The sequence below is a fragment of the Odontesthes bonariensis genome, chromosome 24 (assembly GCF_027942865.1).
Source record: "Odontesthes bonariensis isolate fOdoBon6 chromosome 24, fOdoBon6.hap1, whole genome shotgun sequence".
In the NCBI taxonomy this organism is placed as follows: domain Eukaryota; kingdom Metazoa; phylum Chordata; class Actinopteri; order Atheriniformes; family Atherinopsidae; genus Odontesthes; species Odontesthes bonariensis.
In genome coordinates this window covers 15,544,553-15,561,454 of record NC_134529.1, presented here as the reverse complement: position 1 = coordinate 15,561,454, position 16,902 = coordinate 15,544,553, and the positions used below count along the sequence as shown (strand labels likewise).

Here is a 16,902-nt window from a genome sequence, read left to right as displayed (position 1 = left end):
TTCCACAGTAAACACTGGAAGAGTGGGGAACGTCATCCGGAGCACAATTATAAGGGGCTTTCCCGCAGCCATGTTTACCTCAGAGCAACTTGCCTCTGGAGCAGCTGCAGGGACTCGCTTCCAGCCGGAGCACTGCAGAATCCAAAAGCACACTTTCCAACCAAGTGTGACAGGTTCTCTTTGAAGAAAATGAACATTTTGGAACTTTTACATTGTAATATTTGTTTGATTTTCCATAAATATGAATTTGAAATAACCCAAATTAAGCATAAAAAGATACATAAACATGGTACATTGAGCTAATTAACGTTTACAAAAAACAGCAAGTACATACAAAATAGTTGCAAAACTTTTGCTTGTTTTCACCAATTCTGACGGTCTAATGCAGGAAAATAGCAAGCAAAGCTCATTTGAAATCTATGCTCTTCCAGCCGGAACAGCGGCAGAGCATGTTCGATACATCGGGGAGCTCAATTGTTCATTGCTTATTGACAATGACATTGTCTTTTCATGGCAAATATAGGAGCGAGACCTTCTTTAACTTCATGTGTGACAGAGGATTGAAGTGGTTCCCACACAGACAGGAAGTCAAAGAGGGGCCTCTTGTGATGTAGAGAGAGATCAAAATTGAGGAAAGTGTGTGTGCGTGTGTTTGTGTGTGTGCGTGTAAGAACAAGAGTGTGTAAATAAATCGAAACTTTGATAAACTTTGAAACACACTAACAGCACAATTTCCGTTAAATACGCAATTTTTACATAGCTTTGTTCCACACACACACAAACAGAACGATAAAACATACACATGAGTGCACGTACAGACATTTTCAGTCACATATAGTCCACACTCACATTAATAATGGGAACTGAAAGCTGCTGTTGGCAGCGTGTATGCTTTTGGCACAGAGGTGGTCAGAACTGCATAACCAGAGGAGACCCACGCTCCCTTTCTTTCCCACTGTTGTTCAGGTTATCCTGTGGGGCCACTTATGACCCTTCTGCAGGCAGGATGCAATGTCTGGGGACCCCAACAGAGCTGTACACAAGCATCCGCCAAGCCCTGGGAAGAAAACAAGGGCTGATGGAAAACTAGAAGAAAGGAGTATAAAGAGAAACAGCAGTTAGAAGCCAGGACGCACTCGATAACACTCTCCATGCACCTGCAGCCTGGGTGTGTTTGTGTGTGAATGTGTGCACAGTGAAGTGAGGTTGTTCCATCAGAGAACTACAGCACAGTACAGTCCCCACACACAGCACAGGTGGTCCAAACAAAAACCTGTGAAGTGTTGCCCAGAGAGTAATATCCCCACGTTGTGTGTTGTATAAAGCCCCCCATAGGAAACAAACACTTCCGGTGCCATAAGATTTATTGTTCTCTGTACTTACAGGTTACTGTATACTGTGAATGATATCTTCCTTACTGGGCTCTATGATTAATTCTTAATAACATTCTGCAGTAATTTAGCAACAAAAACTCCAGATTAAACAGTCAGAATTACTGCCAGGTATCTCAAGGACGTGCTGTTTTGTGTTTATTGTCTCTTGCTGAAAAAAGGAGGTGAATTCCCTCTTCAGCACATTGTGTGGTGAGAAAAGGAAAGACCTGGTTAACTGTGTTGTATGGTGTGAAAAACTAAAGCATTGTTATACTTTGATAGATTGACCGCACACTGGCCTGCAATTTTTCCCCTCCAAATGTGTCTGACTGTGCATCTGCTCTCACATCTGCACACAGACACAAAAGCAGCCCACAATAAAATCCCAAAAGTTCAACATCCATTGAATCATCTCTATGGATGAGGTCGCTGTAAGGGTTATTTGATAATGGAAATGGAATGAAGTTGGGAGGAACTTGATAAGGGGACTTAAAGTGGAACAACATTCAAGGGATTCGCAGATTAAAACATGGCTGTTTACACCCTCTGGTGTCAGAGCTGAGGAACATCAGCAAGCTGCAGAAAATGCTTCTGGATCTACAGCAGAAACTAAATCCTTACACAGATTTTAAATCCATGGACATTTTAAAGAGTGCTTTTTGATTGTCCATTAATCATCTGTTTGCAGGAAACATTACGACAAAAACATGTGCAGTGTGACGGTTAGTGTCAAACACTGTCAATACTATGCTTGTTTGGGTATTGCTACAACTATCAGTTGTGCAAACACAAGAAACACACACACACACACCACTTAATTCAAAACCTAAATATTTACTACATGATTTTAGAAAACGGTTTGCTTATATGTAAAAAACTCAAATTCAAGTCAAGCTTTGGCCTTTCTCACTGTACACTACAGTTACATTTCCCTGACGTGTTGATGACACGTACAAAAATAATTTACACAGTTAGTGCAACTGAAAGCTTCATCCCACCCCTCTTGTGGTGAGAGTGCAGATATTTTTTTTACAGTAGAGAGTAGCCACACGTGTTTTGCTCAGTTGAAAAGATGCACAGAAAAGATAAACGGCACAGACCACTAGAGGAACTGAAAAGTATGTCATGGAAACCATGCTGTGTGTTTAATTCCACCACACCCCGAGTCAACACCAGCTACCCATAAAGACAAAGAGCATGCATTTCAATACAATGACTTTTTCAATGTAGATGTAACTTGATCAAAGGACATTAACATGGTCGGATACAAATCATGGACACAAATATCTGTCTTAATAAGCAAACATAATTTAGTTTGGTTAAGTCTGACTTTCTGACACATTTGTGAGTCTTACAGCTGAAGATGAAGCGTATTCACTGCATTCATTTATAGGCTGAAGGACTATTAGATGTTTAACAAGCAGGAGATCTTTTGAGAGATCATCTACCACAAAGGTTAGAGAGGGAATTACAGGACAAAATAAATAAACAAACCGTTGCTTACTTCCAGTAAACTGTGTGTGCAGAGGTCCCTCAGGGGATGCCTGGTCTTCACTGTGGGTGTGTGTGTGTGTGTGTGAGAGTGAAAAAGTGAGAGAGAAACTTTCCAAACCAGAAGGAGTGAGTGAGAGTGGCACAGTGACAAACAGTCTGTCTTCACAGAGGAAACTAAAGACATTTTGTGTCTGGTCTACTTCCGAAGACAAGGGCAGGGGACTATCTCAAGGTATTTATCTGCTATATGATGATCTGACATACAAATAACATTGTAAAAATAATAGCTGTCATATCAACTATCGTACAAAACAGCATCAAAATTAGGAATGAAAACAGTTGACTTCAATAATTCCATGTGACCAGCTGTTTAAACTGGAAATGATTAAATTTATAACATTTATACGAACTAATTAGACAAAAAGAGTTGGAGGTTGTTACTGTTATAGCTGGAAATTTGCAGCAGTTATTTGTTGACAAAAACATAAATTTTTTCATGCACTTTAAATTTCTTTTGGCTATTTGGGATGAATAGCACCTGATGGGTATAATAAAACCTAAGAATTGTCTTTGAACATGAAGTAGTTTGAGGAAAAAGTATGTCCTGATGTGGACCACAGTCTGTTTTATGATATCCATATCCTCATATGATAAGGTTGGGTCTCAGCAGTTAATGTGGTGTAATAACTCAAAACGTTACAACTCAATGTGATTTGAAAGATAAACATAGGCTCAGCTAGATAAATATATATATATATATATATATATATATATTGTATGTGCTAGAATGCATGACAAAAGGATGCATCAAGAACAAAAATATTTTTTCTTGTTTCCTACATCAAAATTTATTCTCGCTTGTTTTAATCGCTCAGGGTGATGAGACTTTTATGAGTTTTATGAGATGTCAGTTCAAACTGAAGTAATACAAAACAATAAATCATTCTTGTATGATTTTTATAGAATAATTGAATGAGCGATGAGTGTCTTTGTCACACATACAGCACATAGACACAAAAGACAGATCGGGTTGTGTTCTGCTGTTTTGCACAGAGCATATTTGCATGAACAACTATAAACTTTAACTCCAGTGACAAACAGTAAATTCTTTAAGATGCCAAATTGTCGAGTACTGGAAAATTGAAATCGCTTCTTCTACCTTTTGCCGGACTTTTTGAAGCTCAGCAACATTTTCAAAATTCATCAAAAGTTTTTACCCAAACATTTTAAGCTTAAGCCGCTTCAACCTGATGGGGAAACAGCGCTAGACACTTGTGTACGGTCAATGAAGTCAAGGAAAAACATGATTCCTTCAAACTGATGTTTATAGTTTAATTCCTTCCTTTATTGTTTCAAACTAAATGACTATAAGGCCATAACATGCAAATGTTACTATACAAAGCTATAAATATATTTTCCACTTCCTCTTTTGAGAGTCAGTTTGTGCTTTGGGGGGAGACTTGTTACTGAAACAGAAAACTAAAGAGACTCGGTGCATGTATTTTGGCAAATTTTAAACTGCTTGTTCCATTTTTCAGCAAGTGGAATGAAGTCAAAGATCGCGGCCTGCAGTGGGAGGAGTGGCGACAGATAAAGGCTGAAGTAAAGCTCATCGGCTTCATCAGGTAAACTCAAAGAAATGAGCACGTTGGAACATCTTAACGTGAACTTAACATAGATAGTGGTACTATATTATGACATGCTCTTGTACGATCATATTAAAGACAAGAATAAAATGTTGTCCATCGTACACACAGAATGGGCTGCACTTGCAGTGGCCAGAAGCAAACAAATGATCACACCTTCTACAAAGCAAAACACAACTCCCAGGGAACCAACTCATCAAACCATATAGTAAGTACAACACTAAAAGAAGAAATCTTATTTACTATACCATAAAAATGTAGTTATTTTTGTCTTAATTTCATCAAGCAATCATATTCATTTGTTACAATGTGACAAAAACAGGTTATTTTCTGCTTTTTAGGCACAAAGTGGAAACACATCCTCAGGCCACGGTAATCACAAAACCCTCTCCATTGAATTAACTTTCTACTGGCAAGTAACAGCCTGTGTTTATACAGTCAACAAGACATTAGTAGCAGTAAGCTACAATTTGTGATTGGAATCTCAGCTGAAATTTCCTCTGTGCTCTTCTGGGGATGAGATAAGTTTGCAACTTACAAAAGTCTTTCTAACGTAACAGCAGCGCTAAAACAGGATGCCGATTGCTCAGAAAAAAACATTTAAGGAAATTCTGATTTACTGTTGGATATTTACTAGAAATATAATATTATGACAGAAAACGCTGGCCAAAAGTCGAGTATAAAATCAACAGTCGACAACCTATAAAGAGGATTCTTCCTGAACTTCTTTTGAAAGATCTTTGTGCCTTATATTTCTTCAGATGAGACCGTGTTTGTGGCACAGCATGACTTTAAAGCAACCAACAACAATGATCTGCCTTTCAAAAAGGGTGACAAACTCAAAGTTCTGCAGGAGTAAGTGTCGCCGTTGTACGGACTGGTGTGAAATTATTCAGAAAGAGTCTTTAACCCGGAAAAGCATACTGATCTGAGATGTTTGTCTTGTTTGTAGAAATGGAGAATGGTGGCTGGCTAGATCATTGATCAGTGGAAATGAAGGTTTAATACCGTCTAATTATGTAGCCAGAGCAGATACACTGGAGGTGGAGAAGTAAGCAACAATTTCAAAACACAGAACGTATCATCGAATAGAATTCAGAAATACAGAAACCATGTGTTTATCATTCCTGTAATATTGAATTTTGAATCTGTAGCATTAAATGTGGTTTCTGCTCTTCTCTCACGCAGATGGTTTTTCAAGGATTTGAGCCGGAGGGAAACTGAACGACTCCTTTTAGCCCCTGGAAATAAACCAGGCACTTTTCTAGTTCGAGAGAGTGAGACCTGTAAAGGTGGGACGCTTTCTGCAAGTTTTAAACCATGAATGCTTTAAAACCCCATGTCAAACCCAGTGTGTGACAGTTTTTTTTTATCCTCGCTTAGGGTCCTTCTCCCTGTCAATCAGAGATCATGATCGAGAACAAGGAGATATGGTAAAACACTATAAGATCCGCTGTTTAGACAAAGGTGGTTACTACATCTCTCCTTCCAACGCCTTCCCGTCACTCCAGGAGCTGGTCAAATACTACAGCCGTAAGCATTAAACACAAGTGCATGATTCTAATTTTTCATTTTAGAGTTTAATCCTCAAAGGTAGGCAGCTCGATAGCTTTTAAGATTTTTCTCGACCAGTTTATCAATCATACATACAACATTGATTTGGACTGATTTGGATTGAATTCAGTCCACTAAATAATGAGACATATTTACTAAGTTTGTGTTAAAATAAGAAGTTAAACCCTTGTAATTAATTTAGCATTTCCTGTGTGAGAAGAGTGACACTCTTTCCATTCCTGTGACAAAACCACAAGATGAAAAGGCTAGATATATTTGATACATTCAAACATGCTCAAAACTGCTTTCAAGACTATCAGTGGAAACAAGAGCTGTGTTGTTTAGAGGTGAAATTGATCAAAAAGGCAAAGGTGCTGATGAAAAATGTAATATGTGAATTCATTATGTTTGGGTGCAGACACAGCAGACGGGTTGTGTCAGCGCCTGTACGCTCCTTGTAAGTCGAAGACGCCTCAGCAGCCGTGGGCACAAGATGAGTGGGAGATTCCACGGGAGACGCTGAAAATGTTGAAGAAACTGGGTGCCGGGCAGTTTGGAGAAGTGTGGATGGGTAAGAAAAGGGCACCTCTGGTGATCTGAGACATCTTTTAAAACCAAGAAAAGAAATAATTAAGCCTCCCGTTTTAACGCCCTGTGGCAGGTTACTACAAGAACACCCAGAAGGTTGCTGTCAAGACATTAAAGGAGGGAACGATGGCGCCTGAGGCCTTTCTTCAGGAAGCCAACCTGATGAAGCAGTTGCAGCATGAACGACTCGTTCGACTCCATGCTGTGGTCACTAAGGAGCCCATTCTCATTGTGACCGAGTTCATGATCAATGGTAAGCAAGAGATGGGCTGTGGCTCGTGGAAGGTTAAATCCTAACCACTTAGTTGTGATAGCATGCACATATAATAGGACTTTAAACAGTGTGTGAAGATAAATTATGAATGTACAGTTATCCTGTTAAAGGGTAATTCAACTGATGACATTTAATTACATTTCTAATATGTCCTAACTTCACCAGTGACATAAACCTGATAGAAGATCCCAATAAAAGTGCTGCTCTGCAATAGGCATTTGTCAACTAGCTCGCTAACAATTAGATATCTGTGGCTGAACAGGAACCAAGCAACATGTAGAGTTGAATTATGTTTTGCATGAAAACATATATGGTGGAGTGGGAGGTACGGTACTTCACTGATTGATTGGTGGATGTTTCCACAGGTTTTACATAAAAAAAGGTATCTGTGTTGACAAGCATTGGAACGTTGGTATCGGCATGCTGCTGAGAGAAATCTACATTGATTTGAATGGTAGAAGCGAGGCACTGAAAAATTAAAACGTGCATTCTGGATAAAACACATACACACACACACAAACAGTTCTACAGCACCAGCGCCAGGAAACTTTTCTACGAAACACTGTTAGATCGACCTTCAAAACACTGCCTTTTGATTATTTTTCTGACTGAATCATGTCGCTCATTTCTTCTTTGCAGGATGCCTTCTTGACTTTCTAAAGACAGATGAAGGGAAAAAGATTAAGATGAATAAGCTGATCGACATGTCAGCGCAGGTGGGAAACCATTTCAATAACATGATCTCAGACGCAAAACTTGTATGTGACATTTTGATCACAATGATAACCTATACCAATGTGTAAAGAAAGCTTGATCTCAGATAATAATCATAGATTAGAATTTTTTTCTTCGGTAGTTATTCTCTGTTTTACCTTTGGCTTTTATTTGCATTTGACAGTAAGACATTAGCAAGGAGCTCACAAATGTTTTAAACCTCTGCCAATAACATAAGCATTAGCTTTAATGCTGACCTCAAAGCCTGTTTATACACAATAGCTGCTGTACAGTAACACTTTCAAAGTCTCTTACTGTGCTCTATGGCATTAGTCATGATGTGAGAACACATGGAAACTCTAAGCAGTAGCTGTGTGGTTTCTGTGGTGAGGCTTTTGCTCTTCTGGGTTGAAAGCCTCGCCCTACGTCAATTATTAACATCCGGACAGGAAGTCATGCTATTTTTCCATCCACACTGAGCTCCCCCAGAACTCTTTTGCCCCTCCGAAATGCCTTCAACTTCCTGATAGTTGGTACATCCTGTTAAACCCCTTTGCAGCCATTACGCTTCATATTTATGTAAATATTCACACACATGTAAACAAACGTACTACAACGGCAGTCGTCAGAGAAACAGACTTGTAAATTGTACAACATCTAATCCAAGTATTGAGTGGGCTGTAAAACTGTATGACGATAAGTCCTGTTATACATTAATAAAATAAATTTGCATTTAAGCTGACTATTTATCATGGTGTGTGCTTACTTTGTCTCTTTATGACAGATAGCTGAAGGCATGGCATACATTGAGAAGAAGAACTACATCCACCGTGACCTGCGGGCAGCTAATATACTGGTCAACGACACGCTGCACTGCAAGATAGCAGACTTTGGCCTGGCCAGAATCATCGAGACAGAATACACAGCTCAAGAAGGTGAAGTATGGGCAGTATTTTGCTAAAACTGTGCCTACATATAGGACTCTAAAAAGTGTTTTGGAAGCACTGAGCACACGAGTTCAGCAATCCCCACTTTCTCTTGCCAAAAGCAGAAGGCACTGAGCTGTGCGTACGGACTGAACCGAGATGCTGTGTTAGACACAGTTACAAAGTGTAAAATGTTTTTTCTTAAAGTGGGAATCTGATACATGTGAAGGAATGTTACATGCGGGTCACGAAACCCTTCTGTTGTTATTTGTTGGGCTTCAGTTTGCCACAATGAGCTTTCAGCATAATGGTCCTGGACAGGTTTTGTTAAGAAAATGTGTTTTGAATTGTTGAAAGAGTAAATATGATATGCATTTGCATAAAGCAAGTATATTTTTTTTCTTCTATATTGATAAGAGTATAAAAAATATCCATTTCAGGTACATTTAGAACATATATTAAGAGTGTGATTATTTTGGGATTATTCACGAGTTAACTAAGGACAATTAACCATGTTTGACAGCCCATATATATATATATATATATGTGTGTGTGTGTGTGTGTGTATATGTATACATATATACCTGTGACAGATCAGCTAAAAAGAAAAACCTTGTGTGCTGATTTTTGAAAATTTCATTTTCATTCAAAGGATGGCAAGGTTTCAGCATAATAATGATCCTAATAATGTTAATAATAATAATTATCATTACTGTTATACAAGTATAATCATTATTATGCTATGTTTTGGCACTTTAACTATTTGTATGTATGATGAGGTTAGATAAAGACTACGGTTTGGCATAAAGTACAGCGCCTCACAAAACCTTACAGTGTGACAAGGTGGAAGAGACAGCTGGCTCTTTTGGCTTACGCATGCATATTATGTAACACGCATCTGTGCCAGAGAAATGTTGAGATGACATGGATCCCTGGTTTCTAGAAAAGTACATTGGCAAATGCTCATTCAATGGCTCCCACAAGGATGCCGGGTGTCACTGATATAGTTAACAGAAGTACACACAGACACACACAACCTTTGCAATCAGTCCCCAGTAATTGCGTATCTTTCCATTTTTTCCTCATTCTCTCTCTGAAACCAGGTGCAAAATTTCCCATTAAATGGACGGCTCCAGAAGCCATCAATTTTGGCACATTCAGCATAAAATCCGATGTCTGGTCCTTTGGGATCCTGCTGACAGAAATAGTCACCTATGGAAGAATACCTTACCCAGGTACAGTCAAACAGAATCTACTACATAATCTACTACATACTGTAAATGTTGCATAGAAAATACTGTTTTGCAGCTGAGAAATTTAGGACATAGTTTCCAATAGTGAAGTTTTATTGAAGTACAGTTTTTTTCCATTTTTTTTTTTTTTTCCTGCTCAGGCATGACCAACCCAGAGGTGATCAGGAGCCTGGACAGATCATACAGGATGCCAAAGCCAGACGGCTGTCCCGAGGAACTCTATGGTATCATGACAATTTGCTGGAAGCAAAAACCCGATGACCGGCCGACCTTTGAATTTCTACAGAACACTCTCAACGACTTCTTCATTGCCACAGAGGGACAATATGAGATGCAGCCATAAGTTATAGAAAAAGGAAATGTTTCCTGTTGATCATCTGAAAGCAACAAAATTTAAATTTAAAGACTTGAACGAGTAGAGGATCGAGCAACAATAGTCTTTACCACTGATACAAATAATCTTTTAACAGTTCAGATGGATATATTTTTTACACAACATCCCCCACCTTTGAGTGAATGTAAAGATTTTTTTGTCTGCAGCGGAAATGAGCATCTGAAACGTATCAAAGTCAGAAACTCAACACGGTTTCTTTATCCTGACGTTGCTTAAACGAATGTTACCTCGTACTCTTGACTGAAGCCATGGAGTGTGTGAGGGCATTACTAGGACTGATGTGTAATGGTTCATATGACAACGGAAATACAAGTACAACGCACGCATGATGGTCTTTGGACCCAGATGGAGCCACAGGTAAAGATGGAGATTAAACATTTGTATGGTACAGAAACAGACAGCCTGAGATTAAATGTTCAATACTTCGCACTTTTTTTTTCTTCTGTCATATGCTGAGAAGAAATGGAGTTTTCAAAGAGAAATCATTAGTGCATAAATGTTTTGTTTTTTAATAAAATATTCACATTATTTAGAATTTCTCTCATTCTTCTTCTGTCTCATGCAAAATTAATCACAAACAGCTAATATGCTCATTGAGAAACTGAACTACTCATTTAGTTTTTTTAAAAAAAAAAAAGCTTTCAAAGAAGGTGGGTTTGCACGCACAGGATGTCCCACACAAAGATAACAATCACTTTTGCATAAGCTTAAAGTCCACATGATGGACACTTATGACGAAATCTAGTTTTAACCATTATCAGATAAACATGAATGAACAACCTGCTGCAAAACTAAAATTGAGAGAAACATGAGAGAAACTAAGATGTAACTCAATTCTGAATTTCAGAGACCTTTACAGTTGTGATCTACAGGATGCCTTCAATAGTAACTAATTGTACCAAATTGCAGCAGTTTTGATCCCCCAACTAAACCCACCCGGGGGGCCCAGATGGTATCTTGAAGATAAGAGAGTGGAGGGCCATGGCTGTCAGGGGTTAAAACCCTGCCATTTCCTGAATGGACAGGAAAGAGGAAGTGTTAGTCAGCATTCTTGAAATACCACACAGACAGAAAGCCATCATGACAAAGTGGCTGACATCTTCGCATTTTTCTTTTTGGCTAGAAACATGTCTTGATGTTGATAATGAAACACCTGTGAAATTTTTTATGTTCCTCAATTCAATATCAACCGAGACTGGCAACTAAAATCATTTGACGTATTAACTAAACGTCAATAGCTAATAATAGTGCACAGAAATACGGACAAGATATTTCATCATGGCCGTGTTCACCATCAGTATTAACCGTATCATCATCAGTGTTAATCGTATGGTCACTTTATACTGGGTTATTGTTGATTCATTGCCTACCTTTCATGTTCTAGCTTCAATAAAACATGCAACGGGCACTGAAAAATGTTCAATATGCATGAAGCTGTCGGTTTCTTTGAAAATATACATTCAAGTTTGTAGAATTTCCAAGTGATAGAACAACAGGAAGGGCAGTATAGGAAAAAACAAACAAACTTTAATATCCTCTTGGATGCATTAATTCCATTAAAATCATTCATTTATTAGATAGGAGCCACAGCAGCTGTCTCACGAAATATCAGTCTTTCTTACGAATGCAAGCAAAAATACAAGACAGTTTAATTGGTTCTTTGACTACTCACTGCCAACGGTGCCGTGATAATATAAGGTTCACTTTATCAGTTATGAAAATTATATCATGCCCACAATTACAAAGTTCTTGTTGTTTTCTAATGTGTATAGAGATGCTGTAGATAGATACGCACACACGAATATAACTTAAAAACTGGGGAGCTGAAAAATGAAAGTGCAATATGTTGCATTTATCTTAATACTCTTATTATCCTGCAGAGGTCAGTGTCACACAACATATCATCCTGCAATTTACCTGTCATACATGTTAAACTGCAACATGAGACACTGCTGCTGTGTGTGGACAGAGGAACTTTCCTGAAAAAAGTTTAATTTGATGTAAAAATATTTGTGAAATCCCACAACAAAATACTCATTTATGCATCGTGAACATCGACTCTTATGCTTTATTCATAGAGAGTCCTCACTTTATATACAAGTAAATACATTTCCTCTAACTTCCCCTGTAATTTATTCCAAACACGTCAAGCAAAATTATTTGTCACCTGCTACATCAGGAAAAACAATGCTGCTTTTGAGTTGCTAAACTGTATGCAGCCGAATGTTGCCCGATGGTCGGAGTAATTGCTCAGTTATCTATGATTTTCCAACCACTCACCACAGAGCCACGCATTGATCCTCAACACACTTATCTGCATCTATTTAGAATTTATCTCACTTACTGTCTACGCATCCATGTCCTTTGTGTTTCAATGACGTTGGGGTCGGGTGGCCGGTGATTTCCGATGAAAAAAGTTACACATTCATTGTTATTGCAGAACAGTTGCATTACCCTGTTTCAACTTTTTCCTCCCCTTGTCACATCTTTAATTATTTAGGCATTTTATCTTGAATTGGAATATGTTCATACTTTAGTCCATAACAAGAGATTACAAATATTATGACATACAACTGCTGTATGGCTATATTAAAAAGCTATCCCATAGGTGCAGATCATGCTGACAGCAGTCTGTCAGCAGATAAAGTCTCATACCGTAGAATGATTGACCTGAAGTCTTATTGTGAAACGTGCCGTGATGTTAACACAAGATGATGAGAAATGAGTGGCAAAGGTTGCAAAGCCAACCCATCCTTTCTCCTCCCTGTGTGCATCGCTTCTGCCTTAGCGGAATAATGATGACTCGCTCACTCATTAATGACTGATCCCCGCAGAAGGCAACACATCATTAGCATTTGTTGAGGGTAACCCTGCTCTGTCCTCTGGGATAAAAACAAGCGTGTCGCCACAGATGAAAAAGAGATGGGCTTTCATCTCCTAATAATGTTTTCAATTGTGTTCATTTTGCATTATGTTGCTCATAAACATGCTTTCTCTCCTGAGCTTTGATGTCATTAAATTAATGGAGTCCATCAATCACTAGCCTGTGGCCCAGTAGACATGAGGGCTCTTGACAATGACAGAACAATGACAGAAGACGTCTGGGTAAAATATACGATAAAACCTTGTTCAGTTCTTTGCAAATGATCCGGTAAATGAAAATGATGCAAAGACAACATATCAAATGTTGTCGGGAGAAATGTTACTCTTTCAGAGCAATGCTGTTGCGACATGCTCAGAATGTAGCACAACTATCTGTGAGAGTCATTCAAAAGACAGGACATGTTCTCCAAAACCTGTTTGCATTATTTAGCACTAATAATACCTTCGCAGAAGAGAAGGTTCCCCATGCCAGATGCACTAATGCACAACAGTGCCATCTTACTGACTTTTGAACCAAGCAAATATGCTCAGAGGCTCAGAAGATGTAGACACCATGCACAGAAAAAAAAGACCTTGCCTTACAGCTCAGTTCACACAGTTAACAGAATAGGGTAGATAAAGTAATCTATTCCTGATGATAAAGGTTTGTAGTCAGGCTTCTCAAAGGAATAAGATTTCAAAACAATTACATTTGTGAAAACTGTTCATACCCTGTTAGACAAAAATCCTTTAGAAAAGTAGCTCATTTCTACAAGAATATATGAGCACTTTTTTCAAAGTAAACCCATTATTTCTGGTCAAAAAAGACAATCTTCTGCAGTGTTCATGAACTCCGTCAGAAATCAATATAGTGCAAGCGGTCTCTTGAGTTCTGCTGAAAATTTGTTTAACCAGTTCAGATTGAACAGATTTCAAAGGTTGTTCGGTGTTTCTGATTTGGTTATTCCAAAGTAAAGTGAAACCGTGCAGCACATCCTGATTTCAACAGATGTCCTTTGAGAGGGACTTTGCAGTATGTTCGTGTTTCCTGATCATTATCAGGAAGTCAGTATCGAGCACTTCCAACAGACTAAAAAGATGCGAAAGGGCATTTTTTACTCAGTTTGTGTTTAATCCAAATTAGATTTCACAACAGCTGACTAATTTTTTTTTAACCAAAATTAAACTTTCTGCAGAGACCACTAGAGTTAATGGAATTTACTTTGTTGAAGCCAATACAAAAGAAATTTATGAACATCTGCCTCCTCCCTTTTTATTGATTGGGAGGACTATGGGAAATCCTCTGCTAGATCTTTACTTTCTCTTGATATATAAAGGGAATTTCATTTCATTATACTGTAAGAAGAAGTAAGAAGCCTGGAGGAAGCAAGTATCCCCAACATTCCCTGTTTGTGTATGTGGCAATTGACCAGCATGGCTGCTCAATGATGAGTCAAGGGTACCGGTAACTACAGGGAAATTTAATTATATGTGCACCGGTGCAGTAAAAAAAAAAAAGTACTTAAGGATACTGCTGGCCTACGCAATTCAGGCTGAATTGTGACCATTCAGTGTTCTCACAGACTTTCTGTCTGTGCTGTTAAGCATCACAGGATAGTTAGCTTTGAGAACAGTCACTTACAAATGACCAAAATGACTGCATAATTCTGAGATGAATAGGATCATCTTTGTCTCAGCTAAATGTACTGCATATGACGTAAACATTTCAGCTGCAGACTGACGTAACACATATCTTGCATCTAATATAAGTCTCGTTAGTTTGACAGCAAACAGCTCTTCTTCCCTGATCAGTATGCAGTGTTGTGCTCCTGTCTATTTTCAAATCGTTACTGTCCCTATATCTGTTCTCACAGAGGTTTATGTACTAAATGTAGATATTCGCAGCCTATAAGCAGTTTTGACCTTGGGTGAAAGTCTTTTCTGTTAAGTCTCCTTTCTGTCTGGTTTTACAATTAGTGGCAAAAATAGAAAAGAAGAAAGAAGAATGTAATGCACAAGTTGAAGTGAGGAGTTCTGTTAATGTGTGCTCACAATCTGGTTAAAGTGATAGTTTAGAGATTAGTTTAGGTTGAATTATACTGTTTACCCTTTCATATAAAGTTTTTTGTTTTTTTTATATATTCACTGTAGTTTGAGCCTGTCTTTATTGACTTGCTAAGAGTCTATTAGACCAAGTAACCTAATCTTGATCTTATTGGATTAGAATTAAGAAAAAATTTACAAGTTAGTCTGAAGGGATGCCCATAGTCTATGACTCCCTGTACAGAGCTGGATGTAATGTATGCAGAGAGCTTTAATGGAGTAATTTAATTGAATTGTGATTAATACATTATATAATTGCTGTATTTTAAGCCAAAAAACTCTAGACTTTGGATTGCGTCATCCAAAATAGCATTTACAAATTGACACCATTAGTATTTCAGTCATTGGCAGGATGGATAAATTAAGCTACAAAGAGTCTATTTCACTTGTTCAATCCTTGCTACCACTCCCACTCTCATTACTTATAAAGGTCTTTCACTGGGCACTACACCCAAAGCAATTAACATTTCAAGTCTACCTCGTGCTAGGTGAATCCAATCTGAGAACTTTTAACCCTGGTTCTCTGGATCTTGTTTGAAAGTTTTTAAACTACATAGTGTTACCGAGGAAAAGTGGAGGGTTGTTCAGGGTTCAAAAGCCAGAAGATGGTAAAAAGTCACCTTTTGCTTTTCAAAAGGTCTCATGCTCCTTCACTTGATTCATTGACAAAGCTCTTTAGGACACCACATGAATAAATTCATTTCTATGTCACCTTGTTTAAGCTTAGTCCAGCAGTCAAGCAATTTGAAGGTGACTCACCACCTTCTAAGGCTTCCCTTAGAACTGACACTGCAGTAACATATCCTATTGTTCCTATCCTGGATAACTGGCTTAGGAAAACACTAGAATCTAGCAATGAGAACCTCATCCTATCTGTGAAACGTGGTGATAGTGGTATGATGGTTTGATGGTTTGGTTTGCTGTATCAGGGCCTTAACTTCTTGACATCATTGATGTAAGAATGATAACTGCCTAAGCGGGGAAAAAAGCTAAACGTTCAATGATGTAATGAACCATCAGTTAAATTCTTTAAGAAAAAAATTATATACACACCAACCTGATGCTAAACAGTAAAATAAATGTATAATCTGAGGCGGTGACTAGCTGACACCATATAGTAAAATAAAAAAGAAGTGACCCCATCAACATTTATACTGACTTTTAGTCCAGAACACTACTGAGACAAAAAAAGTAAATGCAGTTGCTACTGGCTACAATAAGCTTACATTTCAGCGCTCTTATCAAGGAAAATCTCTTAGAGACGAATGCCACAGAAATGTCAGCTACAGACTGCTGTCATGGCAACGCCACTATCACTAACATCTTGTTTAAAAGTCTACTTTGGTTTCCTGTTCTGTTTTTTTTTTCTTTTTTTCCAAATGCGTCTGTTCTGCTGTGGCTCATGAAGAACAGATAAAAACATAGGAGCCATAGCAAGAAGAAAGTAATAATTTCCTTGACCAATAAAAAGTTCTAATGGTTATTCAGCTAAAAGAGTAATACAATTATAAGAATGTGAAGGAGCTGTGAAAAGGCAACAAAGTGCAACATTTGCTTTTTATTTGACAAATATCTTCACCAAACGTTTAATGACTTCATCTTTTCTCAGGCAGATTGTAGAAAGACAAGCAATCTGCCTTGAAACGTTTGTCCCACGAGGTAATGCACTCAGTTTATCAGCCCGATTCAGCTTCCTGATTACATGGTGTGTCTTAGAGCCC

General features: G+C 38.2%; 1 protein-coding gene across 1 annotated transcript; it reads left to right on the top strand.

The window, feature by feature from the left end:
• Positions 1–2,992: 2,992 nt before the first annotated feature.
• On the top strand, positions 2,993–10,751 carry blk (BLK proto-oncogene, Src family tyrosine kinase). Its single transcript, XM_075458831.1, has 14 exons — positions 2,993–3,099; positions 4,406–4,492; positions 4,625–4,721; positions 4,855–4,885; positions 5,275–5,368; positions 5,466–5,564; positions 5,702–5,805; positions 5,897–6,046; positions 6,486–6,638; positions 6,729–6,908; positions 7,569–7,645; positions 8,428–8,578; positions 9,673–9,804; positions 9,963–10,751. Exons 3-14 carry the CDS (start codon positions 4,626–4,628, stop codon positions 10,163–10,165), a joined length of 1,470 nt encoding a protein of 489 aa, XP_075314946.1. The 5' UTR covers positions 2,993–3,099; positions 4,406–4,492; position 4,625; the 3' UTR covers positions 10,166–10,751.
• The last annotated feature ends 6,151 nt before the right edge of the window (positions 10,752–16,902 follow it).

What these genes read in the sequence shown, in the direction of transcription:
- blk (XM_075458831.1), top strand. Translation starts at nt 4,626, where the DNA reads ATGGGCTGCACTTGCAGTGGCCAGAAGCAAACAAATGATCACACCTTC. An exon ending in TGATCGACATGTCAGCGCAG is followed by an intron (nt 7,646 to 8,427) that starts GTGGGAAACCAT and finishes TCTTTATGACAG; the next exon opens with ATAGCTGAAGGCATGGCATA. An exon ending in AGAATACACAGCTCAAGAAG is followed by an intron (nt 8,579 to 9,672) that starts GTGAAGTATGGG and finishes CTCTGAAACCAG; the next exon opens with GTGCAAAATTTCCCATTAAA.